General features: G+C 46.2%; 1 protein-coding gene across 2 annotated transcripts in view; it reads left to right on the forward strand.

The window, feature by feature from the left end:
• The first annotated feature begins 54 nt into the window (after positions 1-54).
• FOCAD (focadhesin) overlaps positions 55-25,748 on the forward strand; it is a 101,948-nt gene continuing 76,254 nt past the window's right edge. The window contains exons 1-7 of one of the 2 annotated variants that reach the window (XM_078772741.1): positions 55-74; positions 207-276; positions 9,190-9,258; positions 9,379-9,447; positions 11,694-11,848; positions 17,174-17,260; positions 18,537-18,635. In XM_078772741.1, the coding sequence (XP_078628867.1) occupies positions 9,202-9,258; positions 9,379-9,447; positions 11,694-11,848; positions 17,174-17,260; positions 18,537-18,635 (467 nt within the window). In that variant the 5' untranslated portion in view covers positions 55-74; positions 207-276; positions 9,190-9,201. Of the gene's footprint in view, positions 277-9,189; positions 9,259-9,378; positions 9,448-11,693; positions 11,849-17,173; positions 17,261-18,536; positions 18,636-25,748 lie in introns of both variants that reach the window. The other variant, XM_068107602.2, reaches the window with a different exon arrangement.

Below are 25,748 nucleotides of genomic sequence, written 5' to 3' on the forward strand. Positions count from 1 at the left end.
CGATACGTATTATATATCTATATACCTATTTTATATATATTTTTTCGTATAACCGGAAGAAGCTCGTGTCGCCTGTAAGGGTTAGTTTACACATGTTTGTTAGACGTACTGTGGCAGTTTAATATTGGACAACAGCCAACCATGTTCTATTACTATTATTATTATTATTATTATTATTTCCTCATATATGTAATACATCACCTCAGAAATCGAAATAATACGCCATTTTGAAGAGCTCTCTTCCCGCTTTGCAGACTTGGTGACGTGCTGCTATAGGTGAGATTTGTGCATAAGTCTACTCACTGAAATTCTTATTTAAATTCGACGAATGCGTGCTTATTAGCCCCAAAGCTGTCAACTTTGAGGAATGCTCCGAGCAAGGCTGCAGGTGCAGTGACGAACCTCGTGCTCGCAACCTCCCCGAGGCTCCAGTGTTTATTCTTGTCCTGATTGATATTGTAGGTAAAGGTAAAATACAGGTATTGAATGTCGTGCTAGTTCAGCATTCTTCGTGCATGGAAAAAGGATAAGACCTTACATTTACCAACAACAAACGTCACACGTCGACAGCGCAATCGGAGATTACAGACCCTCCCTAGAACTTGTTTTGTGTGGTGTGTACACCATGCATTGACCACACAAGTTATTTTGATACAGCAGACAGACCTTTATTTTAAGTTTTATTGAATACATGCCAATCGCATACATTTTATAGACGTGCATATATATGTACGTAGATGCACACATTTTTACAGCGTTAGCCCATCGGGCAGAGCCGTCTAGAACAGTGTTTGTCTGTCTATATGTATGTATGTATGTATGTCCCCTCAAACGTATACCAATCAGAGCTGAGAATCTGGTCACATGACCGGGTGATGTGATTACGTCTGATGAGTGATGTAATTACGGCGGTGCGGCTTCTGACTCTCCACACTCCGCCATTTTGATTTAAATGCCGTTCATGCCGAACATATCGTCGAACCTGTCAAATATCACAATCGCCATGCTCTAACTTTACGTTTTTCATTCTGTGTGAAACGCAAACAAACCGATTGTTAAAATGACCAAATATCGAAAGCATCAGCGTTACGTCTCTTACAACAATCCGGAGGTGTTGTGACTCACAGTCCTCTTCGGACAAATTAAACCCAGGTTTCTTAATACAGTAGTATCGTTTCAGTAGTATCGTTTTCATAGTAATAATAATATTATAGTAAATAATACGAATACGCATTGCGTAGAGTGAGAGCTTCGTCGACAATGGTCAGTCGATCGAGTACGCAGCCCTCGCAAACATCTGTAGGCCTACGCCTAGCTCGGCTAGGTTGTTTGATCTTGGGCTTAGAATTAAAATTCAAATTAATTTTATTGAATGGATAGATTGGGATAGAATGCAGGACTTACCTACTGTAGGCTATATAGTACGGTGGAGCTTTAAAAATTAAAAAAAACTAAATCTTTATTTTTGAAAGTCTTACCCCCTTAATCTGTTCCATATAATATAGAAACACTGTATAAAAAGTTTGAGCACTGAATTATTATGTTTAGGGGTAGCTCAAGGGCCGCAAAGATTATGAAAATTATAAAAATTCAATGAATTACGAGTATATCAGACTATATCTTAATTTATTTTAAACAACACACTTGAACACAGTATTTATTTTTGAACACGTTAATAGTGAATTCTTTGTTCAGTTTCTGACAGAGTTCATAGTATCAGTCTGACAATGTCCAGCAAACCCCAAATTTATTATTTTCATGGCATCCCGGACAGTGTATGTTTTCTGCTATTTCATTGTCCCTACATTCCATGTCCCAAACCTCAGAAACCGATCTCCACTTCGGGCTGTACCCTGCCCACATGTAGTTGTAATTGTCATTGTTCTCTTTTTGAGGCAATGTTTTTATGGCCGGATGCCCTTCCTGACGCCAACCCTCTTAGTCGCCTCTTACGACACGCAGGGATACGGCGTACCTATTCTTATCCAGGGTACACACTGGGAATGGGATATTTATTGAAAGGCAAGCAAAAATGTTTTTGGTTCGTTAAAATTGAACTTATAATAATGAACATAGTTCGACCCAAGAAGATAGAAAAATACTATCGGGACAGGATTAATATTGCTGTTAATGGAACGAGTGAAAAACAGAACGGAAATAGAATTTTAATCTCCAACAAAGTAATATATTATATCGGAAAGGTTTGAAGGTACGGTATTTAAGTTCAGCGCTGAAAGATGAAATGCTTCATTTCAAATGGAAAAGGGTACATTCTGCGATGGTCCTCGACAACTTGCAGCAGGAATTGCAGCTGAGTTTCATCGCGGGTTATCAACCCACTGTACTCCTGAATGAGTGCCACTCCACGTTCAGCGTAGTCATTGACAACTTTTAGAGAGTTGACTGTTTCTGCAGCCTGCTTGTAGTCGTCTCTGTCATCCCACAAGTCCGGATCAACTGCGAGAAATCCATCTGGAAGTTCCATCATTCGTAGAAGTTTCATTGACCTTGCTGTGACGAAATCTTCCAAGTTCTTGTCCTTGAATGAATCAAGAGCAACAGTGATTCGCTTGGAATGATCCTGATCTTGGTCTTCTTCATTCTTCATGGCACTCACCATCAGTCTCTTGGTTGCCGAACTGACCCGACTGTCGAAGAAAGCCAAGCTAACAAGTTCCTGTGACAAGTACCACACGTGATTGGAAAACTTGCGTGATGTTGACTTTGAGATGGCTGGATGGATTGATGAGTATTCAAGCAGTGACTTCAGCAGCAGCAGGTCACTGTAAGGGGCACCTGATGCTTGAGGTGCAGAGATCCAGGCTGTCAGGTAGACACGTACTGTGAATACACACACATCACGTAATCCTCTCTTTTCTGCAGGAGTCAGTTTGAATTGAACCTTGAACATCCAGATCTTGAGACAGTATATGAGCACAATGCCTCAAGCAATTACACAAACATACTGCTGCAACAGTGTTGCAGCTGTTGCTTAGTCAGCATAGTCAGTCCATTGAGTCCAAACAGTAAACAAGTCTGAACATGTCTGGAATATAAATTCATGGAAAATTTGCATTATCAATTTATCAGCAAAACAATGGGATTCGGATGATTGGTTGGATAATAGATATGAACCAGTTGAACCACAATGATTATGCTTCTATAATCTGTGTTAATATTATACCATGTTTATTGTTTATACACCCATTGTGTCTGTGATTCTCTGGAAAGCCTGTGATAACTTCGTTTTTATTTTCAAATAGTGTTCTGTGATACACCTATGTACAGTGTTTACTTTTAGATACTATGGTGATAAGCGTTCCCAGGTCAGCGCTACATCTTATTTTAGCATTCATTGTCTAGCAGACTCTAGCTCAACGAACATTTTACTCTTTTATTATAACAGATATTGTGTATGTACAATGTACATATTACTACTGTAATTATTTATTTAATGGAGCATAGAGTTTTATAACTTAAAGGTTTTATCTGTGTTCCCAGTAATTAATTTTACCACAATGATTGCATGTTGTGTGTATGATGATAGGAGAGAGTGTCAATTTACTTAGTAGTTAAAATTGGGTTCTTAATTTATCAACAGAATTGATCTATTATCAGTAGTATGCGAAATAAAAGGGTGGCCGCAGCTTTGGGGTATCAGAAACTTTACCATCATTGAGCTACCCCTACATATTGTTCAATTGTGCTCATATTTCGCCTGAATTTTTATTTCATATATAGGAACAAATTGAGAGGGTAAGAAGATCATATTTCAAAAGTTCAAAAATAAGCTCCACCCTGCTATATAGTCTAGACTTCTAGTCGACTGGACCAGGTACGTAGGTCCGACTGGCAGGTACGTACTGAAATCGGTGTACCTGGCTTAAATGAAGTCGGTGTAGATGGCGGAAAACTGAAATCGGTGTACCTGGCGGAAAACTGAAGTCGGTGTAGCTGGCGGAAAACTGAAGCCGGTGTAGCTGGTGGAAAAAAGAAGTCAGTGTAGCTGGCGTGAATGATGAGCGGTTTCGAATTCAAAATCCGTTCTGTACAGTACTGTAATGTAATTTATTGATTTTAATCACCAGGTGAAAATAATTTATCGGTCGTGCCAGACCAAATCAAGATCACGTGACCAAGATGGCGGATCATGGAAGAGACATTTGAAATGACAACATGAAATTTTGTTCCCAAGGGAATGGGGAATGACAGTGAAATTTTGAATGGATTTACATATACATGCAATTGCCATAGAGGTTCGCTTACGAAGCGGAAAACTGAAGTCGGTGTGGCTGGCGGAAAACTGAAGTCAGTGTAGCTCGCGGAAAACTGAATTCAGTGTAGCTGGCGGAAAACTGAAGTCTGTGTAGCTGGTGGAAAACTGAAGCCGGTGTCGCTGGTGGAAAAAGAAGTCGGTGTAGCTGGCGTGAATGATGAGCGGTTTCGAATTCAAAATCCGTTCTGTACAGTACTGTATTGTAATTTATTGATTTTAATCACCAGGTGAAAATAATTTATCGGTCGCGCCAGACCAAAGCAAGATCACGTGAGCAGGATGGCGGATCATAGAAGGAACAAGATGGCGGATCATGGAAGGGACAAGATAGCGGATCATGGAAGGGACATTTGAAATGACAACATGAGTTTTTGTTCCCAAGGGAATGGGGAAAAATTTGCAATTTTTTTTTTGTGAAATTTGAAATGAAAGTGAAATTTTGAATGGATTTACATATACATGCAATTGCCATCGAGGTTCGCTTACGAAGCTCTCTATAACCATAACACTTTAATCCCAATGTCGTGAATGGAAAGTTGATGGATTGAAGCAGTGTAAAAGCGTAAGTAAGGAATTCACCTCGTTTTAAAAATATATATATAATTTTCGTAATAATAACGTAACGTTATTACGTTATTCCACCTAAACGTAACGTTATTATTATACTTATAGTAAATCTAATCATAACACTAATCCCTTAGTAGTGACTACAACGTTACTGGAGATTAAATATATATCCTGTATAGGGTCATTCCTCATTGGGGTATATAGATTACAGTCGATCTATGGTTGGGTCTCAAGAACATTGGGTGTGTTCATTTACCAAGTTTATTGTGGATAGATCGCCAAGTGGTTTAAGCATTCAAGCAAGCACTCAATTCAAAACCCTTAAGGAACGGCTGGCTTTGCAAGCGCTAGCTGGCTGCTTGGTAAATGTGCACACCTCCAACCCATGTGGGGTATATAGATTTTTTTTTTTTTTTTTTTTTTTTTTTTTTTTGTATACTGAATCGAGGCTCGTGAAAGAGCTGACATTTACTTCACAAACAAATCAACCAGACAAACAAAATATATAAAAAGAGTGAGCGGAAGACAAGAGAAGGGGAAGCACACAAACACTTGAGAGCACACAACATTTAAGAGCAGGGAGATGTGTGGGAGGGAGAGGGCTTGGGGGAGGAGGCGTGGGAAGGGGGTGGGGGGTTGTGGGAGAAGTATAAAACACAAAGACACCAAGGACTTCCAGGACAGAAGTTTGTATTTCAAAAAAGTGGAATTGGGGTGAAATTAGCGGGGATAGAAAAGATCAAAGTTTTGGATGGGGAAAGATAAGAGATGGTGGTGAACAGCTGTTTTAAAGACCTGGAGGGTGGAGTGGGATTGAAGAGAGTGAGGGAGTTTGTTCCAGAGGCGGGAGAAAACAGGAATGAAGGAGTGAAGGTGAGCAGAAAGTCTTGATTTTGGCAGTTTAACCATAAGAGGGTTGCAGGCAGATCTTGTGCGACCTGTAGGAATATTTGCGGGACAGAGCCCAGAGAGAGCTGGGGGGGCAAGGCCAGAGAGGAGTCGGTAGAAGACGGAAAGACCACCAACCTGCCTGCGGTGTGAGTGAGTGAGTGAGAGGCCCTTGGAGTTAGCTTCATCGCGGGAGATTCCAATGATTCTGAATGCTTTGGTTTCAACAGCGTGAAGACGAGCTAGGTGTGAGGCAGGAGCACCAGCCCAGAGGGGAGAGCAGTATTCCATTGAGCTGCGGATGAAAGCCTTGTATGTGGTGAGGAGCTCAGGTGTGCCAAGGAAGGAAGAGTCAGAGAGATCATTGATGAAGACCAGAAAAAGCACGGGGCCCAGAACACTGCCTTGGGGAACTCCAGCCTGAACAGGAAGAGGAGATGAGAGAAACCCATTCAGGGCCACACGTTGACGACGACTAGAGAGGAAGTCCGCCAGCCATGCGTGGAGATTTCCATGGATACCAAAGGAGGAGAGTTTGGTGAGCAGAGCGGGGTGCCAGACCGTGTCGAAGGCACGTGATATGTCGAGGGAGACAGCTCTAATTTCCTGTTTGGCATTGAGGACCTCCATCCATTGTTGAGACAGCAGAAGCAGCATGTCCAGAGTAGAGTGACCTGGTCTGAAACCAAATTGATGATCAGAGATCAAGCCATTGGAGAAGAGGAAAGATTTCATATCAGAAGCAATGATGGATTCCATGACTTTGCTGATAATTGGGAGAAGGCTGATTGGTCTGTAGTTGCTAGGATCTGTTTTTGCACCTTTTTTGTGCAAAGCGGTGATGTTGGCTGATTTCCAAGCAGATGGCAGTTGACCTTGAGCAAAAGAGAGGGTGAAGAGAACAGAGAGAGGGTGAGATAGAGCAGCAGAGCAGGATTTTAGGACCCGTGGGCTGATGCCGTCGGGTCCAGTTGCAGAATCAGAGTCGAGGGTTGACAGAAACTTTTCCACCTTGTCAGGAGGAAAGGACACGGAGTCCAGGAGCAGCAGGGTACGACTGGGTATGGTGGGTACAGAGAGGGATGGGTTTGGGACACAAGATTTAGAGGCAAACACAGAGTTGAGGCATTCAGCTTTTTCACGTGCGGAGTCAGCTGTGTAGCCGTTTGAGGTAAGGGAGGGGATGGAGGGGGAACAAACACCAGAAACGGATTTGACCAGACGCCACCAGGATTTGGAAGAGGGAGACAGATAAGAGAGTTCGGTCTTGAGAACGGAGAGATATTGTTTCCTGGCTCTCCTGAGGGTGGACACACACTTGTTTCGGGCTTTGTGAAAGGAAATGAGATTTCCTTCCGTTGGATTTGCTTTCCAGGAGACGAAGGCAAGTTGTTTCTGGGCAACAGCCTCACCACAAGATTCCGTGTACCATGGACGGGAGGAAGGGTATGACAACTGAAGACGAGATGGGATAAATCTGTGCATGAGAGAGAGCAATTTACTTTGGAAGAATTCCCAGGATGAGTTGATGTCAGAGGTGGTAGAGATGGGAGACCAGTCCAGATGATTGATGGCTGCTTGAAGACCGTGCCAGTTGGCCTGAGTGAAATGCCAGACTCGTCGACGCTGAGCAGGCTCCCTGAGGATGGTCAGAGAGATGTCCACTTTAACAAGGACATGATCAGATGATCCGATCGGAGCAGAAGAAGAGCAGCAGACATTTTCAGGGAAGTTAGTCATAACCAAGTCCAGAAGAGAAGATGTTCCGTTGACTGAGATCCGGGTCGGGAAATTGACAGATTGTGTCAGTCCCAGTGAGTCGCAGAAGTCCTTTGCTGAGGAGCCATGGCTGGTGAGAGAGGTACCCACACCCAGCCAACTGGCATGATGACAGTTGAAATCACCACATATGAGGAAGAGAGAGTTGGGATGAGTAGATAGAAGTTGGTCCATATCATCAGACAGCGAGATGTAGATGGAGTCATCACTGTTTGGTGGACGGTACAACACACATATGAACAAGAGGTGGGAGCGAAGGGGAAGCCGTAGCCAGAGGTATTCCTGGGGGTGAGGTGGAGAGAGTGCAGTGCAGGGCGAGTGAGGAAGAGAGTTTTTGATAAAGATAGCAACCCCGCCTCCAGGACGAGGCTCAGGTCTATCATACCGGAGGAGGGAGTAGCCCGGGAGAGATACTATGGAATCAGAGACATCATAAAGGAGGAAAGTTTCTGTTAAGCAGATCACGTCTGGTTTGACAGAAGCAACCTGTATGGAGAGATCAGTTAAGTTTGAACGAAGGCCCCGGATGTTTGAGGTCCATACCGTTAATGAAGAGGAAGGGGGAGCATCAGATACAGAACAGGGGGGAGGAGGGGTAGGGTAAGATGTGGAAGAGGTGGAAGAGGTAGGGAGAGCTGTTGAAGGTGTGTCAGAGATTTCAGAATAGCTCGGAGAAAGGGAAGGATGGGGTGGACAAAAGGTTTGATGGTGATTGGGTGAGCCACAATGAGGTGTTATTTGAGGAGGGGGAAGAGCGAGGCAGAAGGTTGGGGGAGATGGAGGTGAGAGTTTGAAGGGGGAAGAAGCGGGGAGGACGCTTTGAGGAGGGGGAGTGAGCGGGGGGAAATTGAGAAGCAATGAGGGTGGGGAGATTTGAAGGGGAGGGGTGAGGGGGGAGTTTGGGAGGGAAGGGACAAGGGGAGGGATTTGAAAGGGATGGGATATGGGGGAGATTTGGAGGGGAGGGGTGAGGCAGGAGTCTAGGAGGGGAGGGGCGAGGGGGCGTCTTGGTGGGGAGGGGTGAGGGAGTAGTTTAGGAGGGAGGGGGCAAGGGGGGAGATTTGAAAGGGATGGTTGATGGGGAAGATTTGGAGGGGAGGGGTGATGGGGAAGATTTGGAGGGGAGGGGTTATGGGGAAGATTTGGAGGGGAGGGGTGAGATTGGATTTTTGAAAGTCGTTGGTTGGTTCCAAATCGTTGGTTCCAAATCCAGGATAGACAGCTTTGAAGCGGGTGTACGTACCTCGAGGCCATCCTGCCAGCCCAGCCTGCAATGAGCCTTAGCTCAAAGTAAAAAATAAAAATAAAAAAAATGGATAAAGAACAAATGTAAAAAATGATACAAAAGTAAAGACTACTACAAGAAAGGTCAGCAACAATAAATGTACTTTAGAGCCCTTGTGTATCCTCAATCCAGAGAAAGTGTGTATTTCATAAATGTTTGAAAGTTTGTGTGTTTGAAAGTGAATGTTTGAAAGTGTGCTATGTCTTTGCTGGTGTATTTCTACTGTCAGACGACATGATCAGTTGGTCAAACTGTCACTGCCAGTTTCAACTTCTCGCTGAAACTGTATACCAGCCAAAGGTAATCCGTTTAAGTCCTCGACAAGAATTCTCAATTGGTTATAGTCTAATAAAGTGTGCAATATGCAACGAAAGGTGTCATCTCTTCCCCACAGAATTGTCCCAGGATGGTCGATGAGCTACGAAAGAGGCTGGAATTCAAGAATGTACTGGCACAGACACAAGTGGGTATTCTTTGCATAGCTCTCGCTCCGTGTCTCACATGTGAAGGTCACTGTATGCCAGAATGCTTTGATGACCGTGCTTGGTTAGCTAGCACGATTGTGTTTGTCTTTTATCTGCAGACTGTCGCAAAGCTGGTGGCTGCTGTTGTGAAAGAATCATCAGGTAGAATTAGTAAGGTGTCCAAGCAGGTAAGAAGTGAGTGAATTGGATAAAATGAATTTAATGAGATTATTTATTGCTTGGTGGCATATTTGTTAAACAATGCTGGATTTCAACATTGTACAACAGATGAAAGGCACACTTGAGTTGCTGAATTTTTGCACAATTGAAAACAGTTATATAAACTAGAACAGCACTCGGAGCGCATATCTCCGCCAGGTGGACAGTTTACGGTTTGCATCCAATTGATGAGCCGGATCTGAATCCGGACCTGAACCAAAATATGATTGGCTTGTTCTTGTCACATACCCAACTCATCCACCAAGTTCCACTGTATCCACTGCCACTTGGACATCGAGTTTTCCATCTGAGAAGGTCACGAGTTATCTCCTCAGTTACGATGGCCCTGATGGCATTGATGTACATGTTCTCAAAATATGTTCCACTGAACTAGGATTTCCTCTGTCTGCCCATTTTGGCAGCATGTCTATTTTGAGCCACTTCCCATCTGTTTGGAATGTGACAAACATCTGCCCAATCCATTACAAAAGAGAAATACCGATCTGCACTCGACTACAGACCAATCAGCCTGCTTTTCTAGAACGACAAGGAAATGGAATCGGTAATTACTGTTGTCACAGTCATTCCTTTTCTTCAATAGTTTTGTCACCGATCACCAGTATGGCCACTATTCTGGACATGCTGCTTCTCTCACAACAATGGATGTATGGGGAAACGAGGTTAGCACTGTCTCTGTTCATCACACACTTTCAACATGTTTTGATACCTCACCTGTTTGCCAAGCTTCCTGCCTTTCTGGCCAACTACCTTGATGCACTCAAATAAATAGCAGGTAGCTGAATGGCTTCTGCACAGTTACTCTACCTATGGAGACTGGGCATGCCTCAAAGCAGCATCTTAGGCCCAAATCATTTCATTTTCATTGATGAGCTTTCTATTTCCTTCAACTTATCTTTACCTTTTTGCAGATTAATCCACATTATGTTGAACAGTTTTCCATCCAAGTGACAGAGTTACAGCAGTTGCAGATCTTAAAAAGATTTTTATAACCTGGTCCGAACCTGGAACTTTATTTTTAATCCAGGTTATTCTCACATCCTCAGTTTTGTCAAACAAATCTACCTTAATTATTTTGTTATCAATATTTGAAAGATGTTCAGTCCTTTGAACTTTTGAGCTTCAACATAAGCCGTGGCCTCTTCTGTAGGCAGACCAGATCTCCAAGCTGGACGCTGAAGCCAGGAGCAGACCAGGCATGTTTGAAGCACAATTGAGTTCTGTTTCCCTTGTGGACCAACGAGCCTGCAACCCACCTTGTGCTCCTGGGAGTTGCTGAATCCAAGACGCTGAAAATCATTTGAATCATTCATAAAGAAGCTGTCACACAAGGCCTATGGATTTATCACTATAGACTGCTTGGTGTTTTTTTCAATATCCCTCTGTTTCTCGTATGGTCTTGCTCCTCTTGTCCTTTTAGCCGTCTGCCCCTTCCCAACTGCACCAAGTAAAAACGTGCACCCAACGCTTCTCCTTGGCTTCCCTTCAAAGTCCAGCCTTGCATTTTTATTTGCCTTTTTTATTTGCCTTTTTTATTTATTCTTACTTTGCCCCTATACACGACACCACAGGACTGCAATGGCCACTCTCTGTCTGCCCAATGACGTTCCTCCCACCACGGCTTCAATGCTGCAGTTCACTGCCATCATGTTCCCATTTCGGTCGATACTTTTATGTTGTTGCAGCTATTCTTTAACATAATCAACGTTTTTGTTCATCTCATGGTTGTATGTCTATTGACTGGCCTTTGGCTCCCTTCTCCCCTTTTGTGTCAGAAAGACCCCTCATTGTCTGTTGTTTTTACTTCTCATTGAGCCTCAACTTTGTAACACCCCTTCTCTTCTGCAAATCAGTTGATAAAATGGAAGTCCAATTTAAAAAAAAAAAGTAATTTTTTTTATTTCCCTTTTTATTTGGTTGTTGTGTGGGCAGCAGTCCTACAACTTAGAGTGTAGAAGCTACTGTCCACGCAGCAACCACAGTTGGAGATCACAAACAGTATAACCAGCCAAGGAATATCTGAGAAGACCAGGCCACTTGCTATTCAAGTGGGGTCTGCTCACCTGTAATGTGGTCTGCTCACCTGCACTATATGTTACACCACAGAACTACAAGTCGCACCACAAACAATAGGTCACAATTCCCTCGTGGAAAATACAGAAAATATAGCAATGATTGCTTGTTGTGAAACACTCAGGGCCCGGCACTTGGCTTGCTTTGGGAAAGTTGTTGCTCTTGTGACGTGGTCATCAGCGGAAGCTGTTGTCGTGCGTTGGTGCGCCTGGTGGAGCGAGACCAAGCTGAAGCTAGCTTCATAATTTCAAGCATTCTCAATCTGGTGCCAACAACAAGGTATGTCACATGAACAGTGCATCGATACATTTGTGCTTTTCACAAAAACCTGAAATTGGCAATAAGCAAGTATTTTGTAATAAATGGACAAAATCTTTACCTCACTCCTTTCTGCAGAAGAAAATTTATTTTGCAGAATGCACAGTTGATCAATGACAGTGCCTATAGAAAGTCTACACCCCCTTTCAAAATTTTCACCTTTTGTTGCCATAGCATGGAATTAAAATGCATGAAATCAGACTTTTTCCACCTTTATTTTCTCATCGTAACCCAAAACTTCCAAGTGAAAAACAAATTTTACAAACTTCAGACAATTAATTGAAAATACAAAACTAAATACACTACATGGCCAAAAGTATGTGGACACTGAACATCACACCCATATGTGTTTGTCAAACATCTCATTCCAAAATCATGGGCATTAATATGGAGTTGGTCCACCCTTTGCTCCTATAACAGCCTCCACTCTTCTGGGAAGGCTTTCCACTAGATGTTGGAACAATGCTGTGGGGATTTGCTTCCATTCAGCCACAAGAGCATTAGTGAGGTCGGGCACTGATGTTGGGCGATTAGGCCTGGCTCACAGTCGACATTCCAATTCATCCCAAAGGTATTCGATGGGGTTGAGGTCAGGGCTCTGTGCAGGCTATTCAAGTTCTTCCACATAACACTGATCTCGACAAACCATTTCTGTATGGACTTTGCTTTGTGCACGGGGACATTGTCATCCTGAAACAGGAAAGGGCCTTCCCCAAACTGTTGCCACAAAGTTGGAAGCACACAGTCGTCTAGAATGTCAATCTATGCTGGAGGGTTAAGATTTCCCTTCACTGGAACTAAGGGGCCCAGCCCGAACCATGAAAAACAACCCCAGACCTTTATTCCTCCTCCACCAAACTTTACAGTTGGCACTATGCATTCGGACATGTAGTGTTCTCCTGGAATCCGCCAAACCCAGATTCATCCGTCGGACCGCCAGATGGTGAAGCATGATTCATCACTCCAGAGAATGCGTTTCCACTGCTCCAGAGTCCAATGGCGGCGAGCTTTACACCACTCCAGCCGACGCTTGGTATTGTGCATGGTGATCTTCGGCTTGTGTGCGGCTGCAGTTTGGAACTCGGTAGTGAGTGTTGCAACCTATGACAGACGATTTTTACTCACTTCAGCACTCGGAGGTCCCGTTCTGTGAGCTTGTGTGGCCTACCACTTCGTGGCTGAGCTGTTGTTGCTCCTAGACGTTTCCACTTCACAATAACAGCACTTACAGTTGACCGGGGCAGCTCTAGAAAGAACCACCTTTAGAGGCCATTTTGTCCCCGCAGAGCAGGGGTTGGCCTTTTTCGGGCACCTTGGTCCCCTTTGTGAAGCAATGTTTTATGGCCGGATGCCCTTCCTGCCGCCAACCCTGTTAGTCCCCTCTTGCGACACACAGGGAATTACCAGTGAACTGGTACTCAACACCAATGGTACTCAACTTCAATGTCACACACCAATGTCACACACATACAACCAATCACCTTTCATCCGCAGCTCAATGGAATACTGTTCTCCCCTATGGGCCGGTGCTCCTGCCTCACACCTAGCTCGGCTTCACGCTGTTGAAACCAAAGCTTTCAGAATTATTGGAATCTCCCGCGATGAAGCTATCTCTGAGGGCCTTTCACTCACTCACCGCAGGCAGGTAGGTGGTCTTTCTGTCTTCTACCGACTCCTCTCCGGCCTTGCACCCCCAGCTCTCTCTGTGCTCTGTCCCCCAAATATTCCTACAGGTCGCACAAGATCTGCCAGCAACCCTCTGATGGTTAAACTGCCGAAATCTCGGCTCTCTGCTCACCTTCACTCTTTCATTCCTCTTTTCTCCCGCCTCTGGAACAAACTCCCTCACTCCCTTCAATCCCACTCCTCCCTCCAGGTCTTTAAAACAGCTGTTCACCACCATCTCTTATCTTCCCCCATCCAAAACCTTGATCTTTTCTACCCCCGCTAATTCACCCCAGATCCACCTTGTTTGAAATTCCAACTTCTTTCCTGGAAGTCCTGGCAGTGTCCATATGTTTTATACCTCTCCCACCGCCCCCTTCCCACGCCCCCCCCCCCCCCAAAGCCCTCGCCCTCTCTCAGATCTCTCGATGTCTCCATGTCTCTCGGTCCCTGCTCTCAAATGTTGTGTTTGTGTCCTTCCCCCTCTCTCCCCATCTTGTCTACCGCTCCCTGTTATATGTTTTATGTGTCGGTTTGTCTTTCTGTGTGATTAATGTTCGCTCTTTCACGAGCCTCGACCTTGTATACAAAAAAAAAAAAAAAAAAAAAAAAAAAAAAAAAAAAAAAAAAAAAAAAAAAAAAAAAAAAAAAAAAAAAAAAAACTGGTACCGGGTACTGGGGCAGCTCTAGCAGGGCAGAAATTTGACCAACTGACTTGTTGGAAAGGTGGCATCCTATGACGGTGCCACTTTGAAAGTCACTGAGCTCTTCAGTATGGCCCATTCTACTGTCAATGTTTGTCTATGGAGATTGCATGGCTGTGTGCTTGATTATATATACCTGCCAGCAATCAGCCACATCCACTAATTAGAAGGGGTGTCCACATACTTTTGACCATGTAGTGTATCTTGGTTGGATAAGTGTCCATCCCCCTTATAATAGCAATTGTAAATTGGCTCAGGTGTCACTAATCACCTTCAATGTCACACACCAAGTTAATTGGCCTCCATCTGTGTTAAATTGCAGTGATTCTGATTATTTCAGAATAAAAGCAGCTGTTCCTGTAGGTTTCCTCTGCTGGGTAGTGCATTTCACCGCAAAGGCTCAACCATGACCACCAAAGAGCTTTCAAAATACCTCCAGGATAAAGTTGTGGAAAGGCACAGATCAGGGGATGGGTATAAATATATTATAGAGGCCTTGAATATCCCTTGCAGCACAGTCAAGACAATCATTAAGAAGTGGAAGGCTTATGGTACAACCAAGACCCTGCCTAGATCAGGCCGTCCTTCCAAACTGGATGATCAAGCAAGGAGGAGACTGATCAGAGAGATCACCAAGAGGCCAATAACAACTTTGAAAGAGCTACAGGCCTTTATGACAAAGACTGGTCACTGTGTGCATGTGACAACAATATCCCAAGCGCTCCACAAATCTGACCTGTACGGTAGGGTGGCAAGAAGGAAGCTATTACGCAAAAAATGCCAACCTTGCTTCCCGTTTGAGGTGTGCAAAAACCCACTCCAGAGATTCCTAAGCCCCTAATCCGTGTGGCAAATAGTTTTGTGGTCTGACGAAACCAAGATGGAACTTTTTAGCCTAAATGCAAAATGTTACGTTTGGCACAAACCCAACACAGCACATCACCCAAAGAACGCCACCCCTACTGTGAAGCATGGTGGTGGCAGCATCATGTTTTGAGAATGTTTCTCATCAGCAGGGACTTGGGGACTTGTCAGGATACAAGGGGAAATGGATGGAGCAAATACAGAAAAATTGTCGAGGAAAACCTGCTGCCCTCTGCAAGAAAGCTGAAATTTGGACGGAAGTTCACCTTTCAGTATGACAACGACCCGAAGCACACAGCCAAAGTTACACTGGAGTGGCTAAGGAACAAAAAGATAAATGTCCCTGAGTGGCCCAGTCAGAGCCCTGACCTAAATCCAATCGAAAATCTGTGGCATGACTTGAATATTGCTGTCCACCAACGCTCCCCACGAAACTTGACTGAGATTGAACAGTTTTGTACAGAAGAATGGACAAATATTGCTCAATCAAGGTGTGCAAAGTTGGTCGAGATCTATCCCAACAGATTCGCAGCTGTAATTGCTGTCAAAGGTGCTGCCACCAAGTATAAACTCAGGGGGTGGACACTTATCCAACGAAGATATTCTAGTTTTGTGTTTTTAATTAATTTTCTGAAATTTGTAGAATTTGTTTTCCACTTGGAAGTTGTGGGTTACAATGTGTAAACAAAGGTGGAAAAGGTCTGATTTAATGCAATTTAATTCCAGGCTATAAGGCAACAAAAGATGAACATTTTGAAAGGGGGTGTAGACTTTCTATAGGCATTGCATATTGGGTGGCTTTCTTATTGGTGAAAATAAAAAATAATTTTTCGACTCGTGTACAGTAAGGAAATAAAGGATAAATTTCATTAATTATTCCCATGCTTTAAAAAAAAAAAAAAATGAGGGGATATAATAATATTTTCCGTCTGGCTGTCTGTGTCTGTCCGTCACGTGACCTCCTAAATGGTTGTGCAGAAATTCACCAAACTTGGTTATTATAATCCTCACATGGCAAGAAGGTGCGAGAGCAGTATCACTTTTGGTCCCACCCCATGGGGACAAAAGTAATAAACTGTCAAAACCAAAAAATGCAATTGCAGGCAAATTTTAAAACATTTTTTATTGAAACTTTGTATAGGAAATTAACATTTGGGGGGGTGCATGAATAGTATGGCAGATAGGTGCAGGAATTGTGCCTTTGATGATACAAGCATGGCATTTGGCACACAGTCAGAGTATGTCCAAAGAAAGATATTTGGCTATAGGGCCATCGCAGATTTGTCCTTTTTTGAAAAATGACCCCCATTGTTGTCACAGGACAAATCTGTGATGGCCCTATAGCCAAATATCTTCCTTAGGGCATACTCCAACTGTGTGCCAACTCTCGTGCTTGTATCATCAGTCACAATTCTCCCAAATATTTCACCTATCTGCCGTACAAGAAATATGTAACGATTTTTTGAGATTTGACCCTCAGTTCATGCCCCAGTGGGTGAGAAATTGGGTTTAGAGGGGTCAAAACTGAAAACAAAATTGACTCAAAATTTTATATTTGTTTGTTCCTGGTGGAATCTTTTGCCATCTTTGTGGTTTTCTTTAGGTGGGAAGCCCGGGATTCGCGATGGCGTGCCATGGACTTTGCTCTAGTTTTACTTAAATTGTGAAATCTTACATCAGGGATAGTGCAAGTTAAACTTGAATCTTCCTTGTATAAGATCAGAAAAGCTGGCTCGAGGTTCATGGTGTTAATGGATTGTTATTAATCAAATTAAAATGCTATAACACCCCTTCTCTCCCAACAAGTTCCGTGTTCCTTCATCAGTTATTGACCAGCGAGTGGAGATTGGTTTACCGTTCACAAAATGATGAATGAGATTTTATTTTCACGTTTTCTCCCTGATGGTGGCCCAAATGAAACAATTGGGGAAATGGTATTTGACAATTGCACTAAGAATTAATCCTAAAGAATGGGAGGTTGTAGGACATGTGATAGTTTGATATCAGGCCACGTAACTGCATCCTGCCTTCTCATCTGTTTGTCTGTGTCCAGAAACGTCCAGAGCTTGGTAACCATTCTCGGTGAACTGTTATTCCGACCTGCAGGGGCGGGCTGCCCTCTTCCAACCTTTTCCGTTCGGTGAGGACTATCAAAGGATCAGAGTATGTACTTCAAAAGGAGTGTCTGACCTACCTACCCGAGGAGTGAAATAATGGATATCATATGATCTTGAACCCACCTGCCCAAAAAGACAAAACTGTTGTCTTCACGTTGTCTTGCTGTGATCGAAACCTGTAAACAAGCTTGAGTTGCATTTTTTATTACTCTTATTTTGAATCACCTGATTATTTTTTAACAGTAATTGGCAGTTATTTTTCTTGTAATTTACATAAATGTTGAAATGTTACAAGAAACAACAAACAACAACAACAGGCATTTTAAGGCCATTTTCCCTGCAAGAGCGGGGGTTAGCCTTGCGGTCCCCATGACGATCTTCTCCATTTTGCCCTATTTCTGCATCTCCCCTTGTTAACCCCCTTGCCCGCATTTCTTCTTCGACCATCTTTAGCCAAGTCTTTCTCGGTCTTCCCCGTCCTCTACTTCCTTCTACATTCATTTCCATCACTCTTCTCAACCAGTCACTTTCATCCTTCCTCAACACATGACCAAACCATCTCAAACTGTTTCTCTTCACAGCATCCATCACAGGCTTTATTCCCATCATCTTCGCAATTCATAATTTGTCTTCCTCTCTCTCAACGACACTCCGCACATCCACCGAACCATTCGCATTTCCATCCTTTCCAGCCTTCGTTGCTGCTCTACGTTCATTACCCATGTCTCGCTCCCATAAATCATAACACTTCTCACACATGCAGCATACACCTTTCCCTTCAGCTTCAACGACACTCCCCTCCTCGTCAGCACGCCACTCAGTTCACGAAACTTCTTCCATGCACATCTCACTCTAGCAACCTTTGCCGAGTCTGATCCACCTTCTCCATTCAGCATGTCTCCGAGGTAGCAAAATGTTTTCACACCTTCCAGCTTCACACCATCTCCAAGATCCAACTCAACATTTCCTCCATCTGCAGCTCTCTCTGGGCACACCTTACACTTGAATGTAGCTGCCACACTGGTTAATGACCATCTCAAACCACTGCATTTTTGATGAACCCACTCAGCACACATTGTACATTGAATGGAATTCACTCCGACTGTTACAAGTGACAAGTGTCACAAATGTTACAATAAACGAGCTATGGAATTGGGGTGGACCATTTTTAGCCAAAGTTATAGCTTCAAGTTAAAGATTATTGAGACTGCAATACCTGAAATGGACACCGCTGATGTCCTGAGCTGAAGACCAATTATTTCTGGCATGGATGGGTCTCTCACTTGTTTTGGAATGCAGGAGTCCTACACACCCGTTCATCTCGGTTTTGGTCCAGCGACCGGACAGCTGGCCAGCTCTTCTTCATTACCTTACGCATCTGCTTTCTCAATATGACAGGTATGTTTAGCTTGGGCGTATTCGTGAGGTTCGTGGTTGAACCTATGAGTGTTGATTAAGGTGAAACACCCCCAATTTTCAAAAACTGAGAAATACTGTACATCTGATCATTATCAAATTCCTTCACCTTTAATGTTTGTATGAAAGAAATGCACCATGAGATTAAGAGAGGCAATTTCAAATTTTCCAGTACCGTTGGACCCCGCTATTCGCAGGGGAATATGTTCTTGGAAAATCCGCGAATTACGAAACCGGGAATAGCGGGGCATTGTTTCAGTGGAAAAGGGGGGGGGGGGGGGGAGCGGGATAGGTTGCAGAGTCGCGAATAGAGGGGAACAAACTGTGAATAGTGAGGCAAATCCCACGAATGTCGATGACAACCCGTGAATGCATGCCATGCCAGTTTCAATGGGGAAAAGGGAGACAGTTAATTGCACTAATAGATACTGTGGAGCGTTTTCGTTCTGTACTGTAACTTGTGGGAATGGTGTGTTATGCGGCTGGTGGAATAAATATCCCGCTAAGCTCTCGATTATAGTGCGGCTAAAATTTGCGGCCATGAAAGCCATGAAAACGCAAAAAGCACACAGCAGTGAATGTAGGAGCAGGTCATGCTCGCGGATTGTAGATGTTTTTTTTTGCGTATGTCCAGCTGCTTTATGCATGGTTGGTGAAAGTTGGGTTTTATTAATGTGTCAAACTAGCGGCTCGTGAATTATTTTTTTTGCGTCCTTGAAGAATCGCGAATTCGCGGAACACGGCCGCGAAGAGGAAAAAAAAAAACCGCGTTTCACGGAACACGACCACGAATAGAAGAAAAAAAAACCGCGAATTTGCTGGACACTTTTCCGCGAATAGAGAAACAGGTCACATTTTATCACCCGTGAATACTCGGAACTCGTGAATAGCGGAACTCGTGAATAGCGGAACTTGTGAATAGCGGAACTCGTGAATAGCGGAACCGCGAATAGCGGAACCGCGAATAGCGGAACCGCGAATAGCGGAAACGCGAATAGCGGAAACGCGAATAGCGGGGTCCGACTGTAATATTTATGGAGGCAGCCATTTTATATTTGAGATTGGTTGAAACCTGTCAAATGCGTTTCATCGCCAATTGTGGGTGGAATAAAAGCAAACAAACAACACCTGAGATCACATGTGATGTTTCACAGCCAATTGTGGAAGGGATAAAGCTTCTTCCATATATATTGTTACGGGTCGCGGACAAGATGTTACTTTGGGCCGAGCGGATGGTCAACCGCGACCGTTACAGGATCCCCGATTAGCCCGACTCCCCCAACGTTGACCAATCGCGCCACAGGTATTCAATCGGGAAACCTCTAAAGCGACCGAATGTAAAGAGGAAGAGAGAAGAAGACAGAGTACGGAGGAATAACAGGATTTATTATACACAAGCAAAAAGAAGGAGCGATCAAAGTTATTTACAAGCAATGGATGGAAGAAGCAGTCACACAGTGAATCGTTAGCTTATACTATTCAATTTACTTAACCCCAGGACAACGATTAGGACAGACGACGTTCACACTTACATGGGGGAAATTGCAGGCAGGAATGGCGGAGGTGGGTTGCTGGAGAGGGAGGCAGGGTCAGGTCCCTGCAACCGGCAGGGCTGGAGGTAGCAGCTCCCAATTCTTCGCGTTTTTGGCGGGAAAACCCTCGGTCGCGTCGACGCTGCTGATGCTGTGGACGTCACGCGCTGGCTCGGTCACACCTGCTCCTCTCCTTCTGGTGGAGCCGTCTCCCTCCTCTCAGCGCGTCTCTCCAAAGGTTGTTTCATCTCCAAGTACCTCTCCTTTTTGGTTTGGAGCGTCTCACATCTCTCATCTCACAGCTCACAGCTCATCTCTCCTCTCATCTCATCTCTCATCTCTTATCTCTCATCTCATCTCTCTCCCGAAGCAGTCCCTTCCAGTCGCTTTTATTACTCGGGTCGGAATCAAGCCGCCGGCTGCGAGGGCACGCCTACCGGGTCGCTCACCGCGGTGCTGGTTGGCTGTGTTAGGGCTGTCCGATTCCCCCTTTGATCATGATGACGTGCCACGCCTGTGAGTTGGCGGCTCCTACCCCCCCTCTTCTCCGAGATTAGCACATGGCAATGGCGGCTTGCGGGATTGAACACCACTTGCACCGCTTTTGAAAGGAACTTTGGAGAGCGGAGATGATTGGGGAAATTGAAAGGGGCCTACGCTTATTTCGTTTGATACAATGCAGAGTCAATCTAGTGGGAAACACATATTTAGCCTACATAGAATAAGGAAATAAGCTATTTAAAAAGATATATCGTGGCCTGTGTGTAAGTTTCATTGAATTAACTAGGGGGACGTCCTTCGACCTTATTTACTCTATGAGGGTCAGTTAAAACACAGCAAACCAGTTCTCACATTCTTTACACTTTCCAAATTCGTTACAATATGTAGTGAAATCGTATCCGTACTGAACCCGGGTGGGGATGCTCGCTGCTCGCTGTCATTGTTGTCCCCACTAGGGGCGTGACTATAAGACCCGTTGCTGTGTCAGTGCTCCGAGACTTCTCCCTTGTGACATGTTACATCGGTAGCCTCGTTAATGGTACGCCTTTATAGAATATCTAGCTTGCTTGCATTGACTGATATGAATGGCTTTATGAGATGTCGCATCGTATGCTTATTGTGTATTTCTACTTACAGGAATGATGTGATGATCTAAATGCAATTAAACCAAACCGTTGGACTAAAAGTTGTGCGGACCTGAATGGTTTTCCACAACACTTAATTGCATTTATGATCTGCTGACATGGCTGGCAACAAGACGTTGACGGTGTCCATTTTCAGCGCCGACCCACAAGCCACGGACGGAGGCTTGCAACTCAAGCACTGGCTCAAGCAACTGGAGCATCTCTTTAATGAGCCTGATACCGCTCCGACGCCTGCCGCGAAGCTGGCAATATTACACTCAAAAATCGACTACCGGGTCTACCACGCGGTTGCTCAATGCACGACGTATGATCTTACCGTCGCGGAGCTCAAGCGGCTTTATATAAAAGAAAAAAGCCCTGTGTATGCGCGTTATTTGCTGCAGACGCGACGGCAGCAACCCAACGAGCCTATGGATCATTACGCCCAGGAGCTCCGGCAGCTCATGCTGGACAGCGCCCAGCCACGGACTCCCGAGCAGGCTAAAGATGATCGACTTTTAGATGCCTTCATAGCAGGGGTCTCCTCTCAGGAACTACGTCTCAAACTCTTGGAGAAGACCGACCTGACCTTCGCTACGGCGGTTGAGCAAGCGACGGTGTATACTGAAGCGCGGATGCAATCGAACGCCTATGATCGCACGCGCCTTTTGGCGGGCACCTCACTACACGCCCGGCCGGAGAGGACCACTGACGAGGACGTGGATCCGCCTGCTGAACTCCGGGATGCTCCGGAGGATGACCCTACCCTGACAGCTGCCGTTACGACCAGCAGACCCAAGGCCTTGCGCGGGGCCGCATGTTTTTTTTGTGGAGGGCCTCGTCATGCCCGAGTCGTGTGTCCGGCACGTGACGCTATTTGCCATTTGTGCTCGCTAAAGGGACATTACGCGAAAGTGTGCAAGAAATCGGCACGCGGCTCGCGGCCCTTCGACACGCGCAGCCGCGGTCGCGCAGGCGCGGCAACCTTGAACGGGCTTGTAGCAGAACCCACGAGCCCAGCGCCTTACCCGTCTTCGAAGGGGAGGGCCCCTCGCTGCGGCCCGCTGGGCGCTCAGACAACCTTGACTGGCGCCACCGGAAAGCCACCACCGTCTCATTCTCCATCGGGGACAAAGGCCGCGTCCTTGGCCAAACCTCGAGCCACGCAAGGGAAGAAACTGCTTTCGAATACTACGGAAGCCTTTTGTCAAAGCGACCAAACGAAAAAGGCGATTTCGAATACTACTACGGAAGCCTTTTGTCAAAGCGACCAAACGAAAAAGGCGATTTCGAATACTACGGAAGCCTTTTGTCAAAGCGACCAAACGAAAAAGGCGATTTCGGCTACAACGGAAGCCTTTATCTGCCAGGAGTGTCAAAAGGCGATGTCAAATACTACTGAGGCCTTTTCTCATCGGATTTTGAATCGCGAAACACCGGAATGCTGGGGAAAGCCCTCTGATGACGATAATGGATTCCCCATGGTCAACGCAGACTCCGGCCACGATCGCAAAACTGCTGCTGGTGTAGGATCCACCCGCGAGGCTGGTCCGACCCATTCGGGGGGCTCGGTCCCGCTCCCAGCTGCCTCGTCTGGCCTGGCTCAAGCCCTTATTCCCCTTATGGTTGAGGGCCATTGTGTTCAGGCCTTGGTGGACACCGGATCTACGGATAGTTTTATCGACCAGCGACTTGTGCTCAGGCATGGATGGCGGATCGGGCGGTCTACACGACGGATCTTCATGGCATCCCAGGGACTCCGGCTTAGCACAAAAGGGGAATGCCGATTGAAACTAGTGCTAAAGGGACGGGTTTTCCCTGATGTACACCTTATGGTTTTACCCGCATTATGTGCTGATATTCTGCTAGGACACGATTTTCTTAAGCTGCATGGACGTCTGGTAATGGAGTTCGGTGGGCCTGACACTCTTGTTGTGGGGGCGGACGACGCGCTAACGGTGTGCGCCCTAGCGCAAATGGACGTCCGTCCGCTTTCGCTGTTCCCCAATCTAACCTCCGACTGTACCCCTGTCGCGGTAAAATCGAGACGCTACTCCCGCGCGGACATGCAATTCATTGCGGACGAAACGACTCAGCTCTTGAAAGACGGCATCATAGAACCTAGTAGGTCGCCGTGGCGTGCCCAGGTCTTAGTGGTGCGCAGTGAGGCCCATCGCAAACGCATGGTAATCGACTATTCCCAAACGATTAACCGCTTTACACAGCTGGATGCCTACCCCCTTCCGGGGATGGACGCGCTAGTGCAACAGGTGTCCCAGTATTCGGTCTATAGTACTCTCGATCTCCGTAGTGCGTACCACCAGATCCCTATCTCTAGGGCGGATCGTATCTATACCGCTTTCGAGTCGGGGCAGCGGTTGTACCAATTTACACGATTGCCCTTTGGGGTGACGAACGGGGTCGCTTGTTTCCAGAGGGCCATGGATGACCTCGTTGCGCGGGAGCACTTAACCGATGTTTTCGTCTACCTCGATAACCTTACGGTTTGTGGATATGACCAAGGGCACCATGACGCTAATCTGAAGCGCTTCCTTGAGGTCGCGCAACGGTATCACTTAACTATGAACGAGGATAAGTGCCGATACTCCCTACGCACCATAGATCTTCTGGGGTACACCGTGACCCATGGCTCTGTCTCTCCGGATAAGGAACGTCTGCGACCTTTGCTCGACATGGCCCCTCCCTGCGATCGGGCTTCCCTGAAACGCGCCCTTGGGCTGTTCGCCCATTACTCCAAATGGGTGCAAAATTTCTCCGCGAAACTTCGCCCCCTTGTGGCCTGCGACACCTTTCCCCTGAGTTCGGCCGCATTGACGGCCTTTGAAGGACTTAAGACCGACATCGCCCGAGCCGCCGTAGCAACCATTGACGAGAGCGGCTCGTTCGTCCTCGAAAGTGACGCCTCGGATCAGGCCATCGCGGCGACCCTCTCCCAAGGGGGACGTCCCGTGGCTTTCTTTTCACGGACTCTTACCTCCGCTGAGCGGCGGCACTCGTCCGTTGAAAAGGAAGCGTATGCGATCGTCGAGTCTATTCGGCGATGGCGCCCGTACCTACTCGGGCGGAGCTTCCAAATCATCACGGACCAGCAAAGCGTTGCGTTCATGTACGACACCTTACACGCCCAGCGCATTAAGAACGAGAAAATCACTCGCTGGCGTATCGAACTCGCCGACTTCTGTTACACCATCAATCAAATATCGCCCAGGGAAGGATAACCAGGCCGCCGATGCCTTATCGCGCCCCACTACATGTGCTGGTATCACCTCGTTGGAGGGCCTACGGGTGCTGCATGCTACTGCGGGCCATCCCGGCGTAACGCGTTTCGCTCATTTCGTGCGGAGTGGGAATCTCCCTTACTCGATTGACGATATCCGCCGTATCTGTCGCGACTGCGCTATCTGCGCGGAAATCAAACCGCGTTTCTATAACCCCCCTATGGGGACTCTGGTGAAGGCTACACGCCCGTGGGAACGCTTGGCGATGGATTTCAAGGGCCCTTTGCCGGTGTCGAGCGGCTCTCGCTATCTGCTCACTATCGTTGATGAGTACTCACGATTCCCCTTTGCTTATATGTGCGCGGACATGACTGCTGCCACGGTGATGCGTTGCTTACAGAACTTGTTCTCAATGTTCGGTTACCCGGCCTATGTCCATACCGACCGGGGTGCAGTCTTCTTGTCTCAGGAGGTGCGCGGCTATCTGCTCCAAAACAACGTTGCGTCTAGTTACACCACGCCGTATAGACCCCAGGCTAATGGGCAGATCGAACGCTTCAACGGGATTATCTGGAGGGCCGTCATGCTCCATCTCCGGACCCACGGCCGGGGCCTCGATAAATGGGCTTGGTCGCTCCCTGCGGCGTTGAACTCAATCCGGGCACTCCTGAGTACGGCAACTAACCAAACTCCCCACGAGCGTCTTTTCCACCACCCCAGGAGCTCGGGGTGTATACGGTCTTTGCCCAGTTGGCTCGCTGGGCCCGGGCCGGCCTACCTTAAACGGGCAGTTCGCGCGAGCAAGTACGACCCCCTTGTGGACAAAGTGCAGATTCTCCAGGCTAATCCTGAGCATGCTCGTGTGATGACGTCTGATGGTCGTGAGACTACTGTCTCCGTTCGTCATCTTGCCCCTTGCGGGGTCGACGACCTTAGTAGGGAATCGGACGAACCAGTCGAACCCGTCTATGAGACTATGACCTCTCCCGACGCTCCCATCGCCGACAGTCCACCGACCCTCCCCCCGTCGAGACTGCCCGGGTCCGACGACTTGGCGTTACCCCCTTCATCACCCGACCCTGTTGACGCCTCTGACACCGGGGATACAGGGTTATGAGACGCCGTACCCGGGGAATTTCGAACGCGTGCTGGCAGAGAAATTCGCCGCCCGGCCCGCTACGGTTGGGCCGACTAATACTC

This window comes from Myxine glutinosa, chromosome 2, assembly GCF_964187855.1.
Source record: "Myxine glutinosa chromosome 2, kmMyxGlut1.1, whole genome shotgun sequence".
Classification (NCBI taxonomy): Eukaryota; Metazoa; Chordata; class Myxini; order Myxiniformes; family Myxinidae; genus Myxine; species Myxine glutinosa.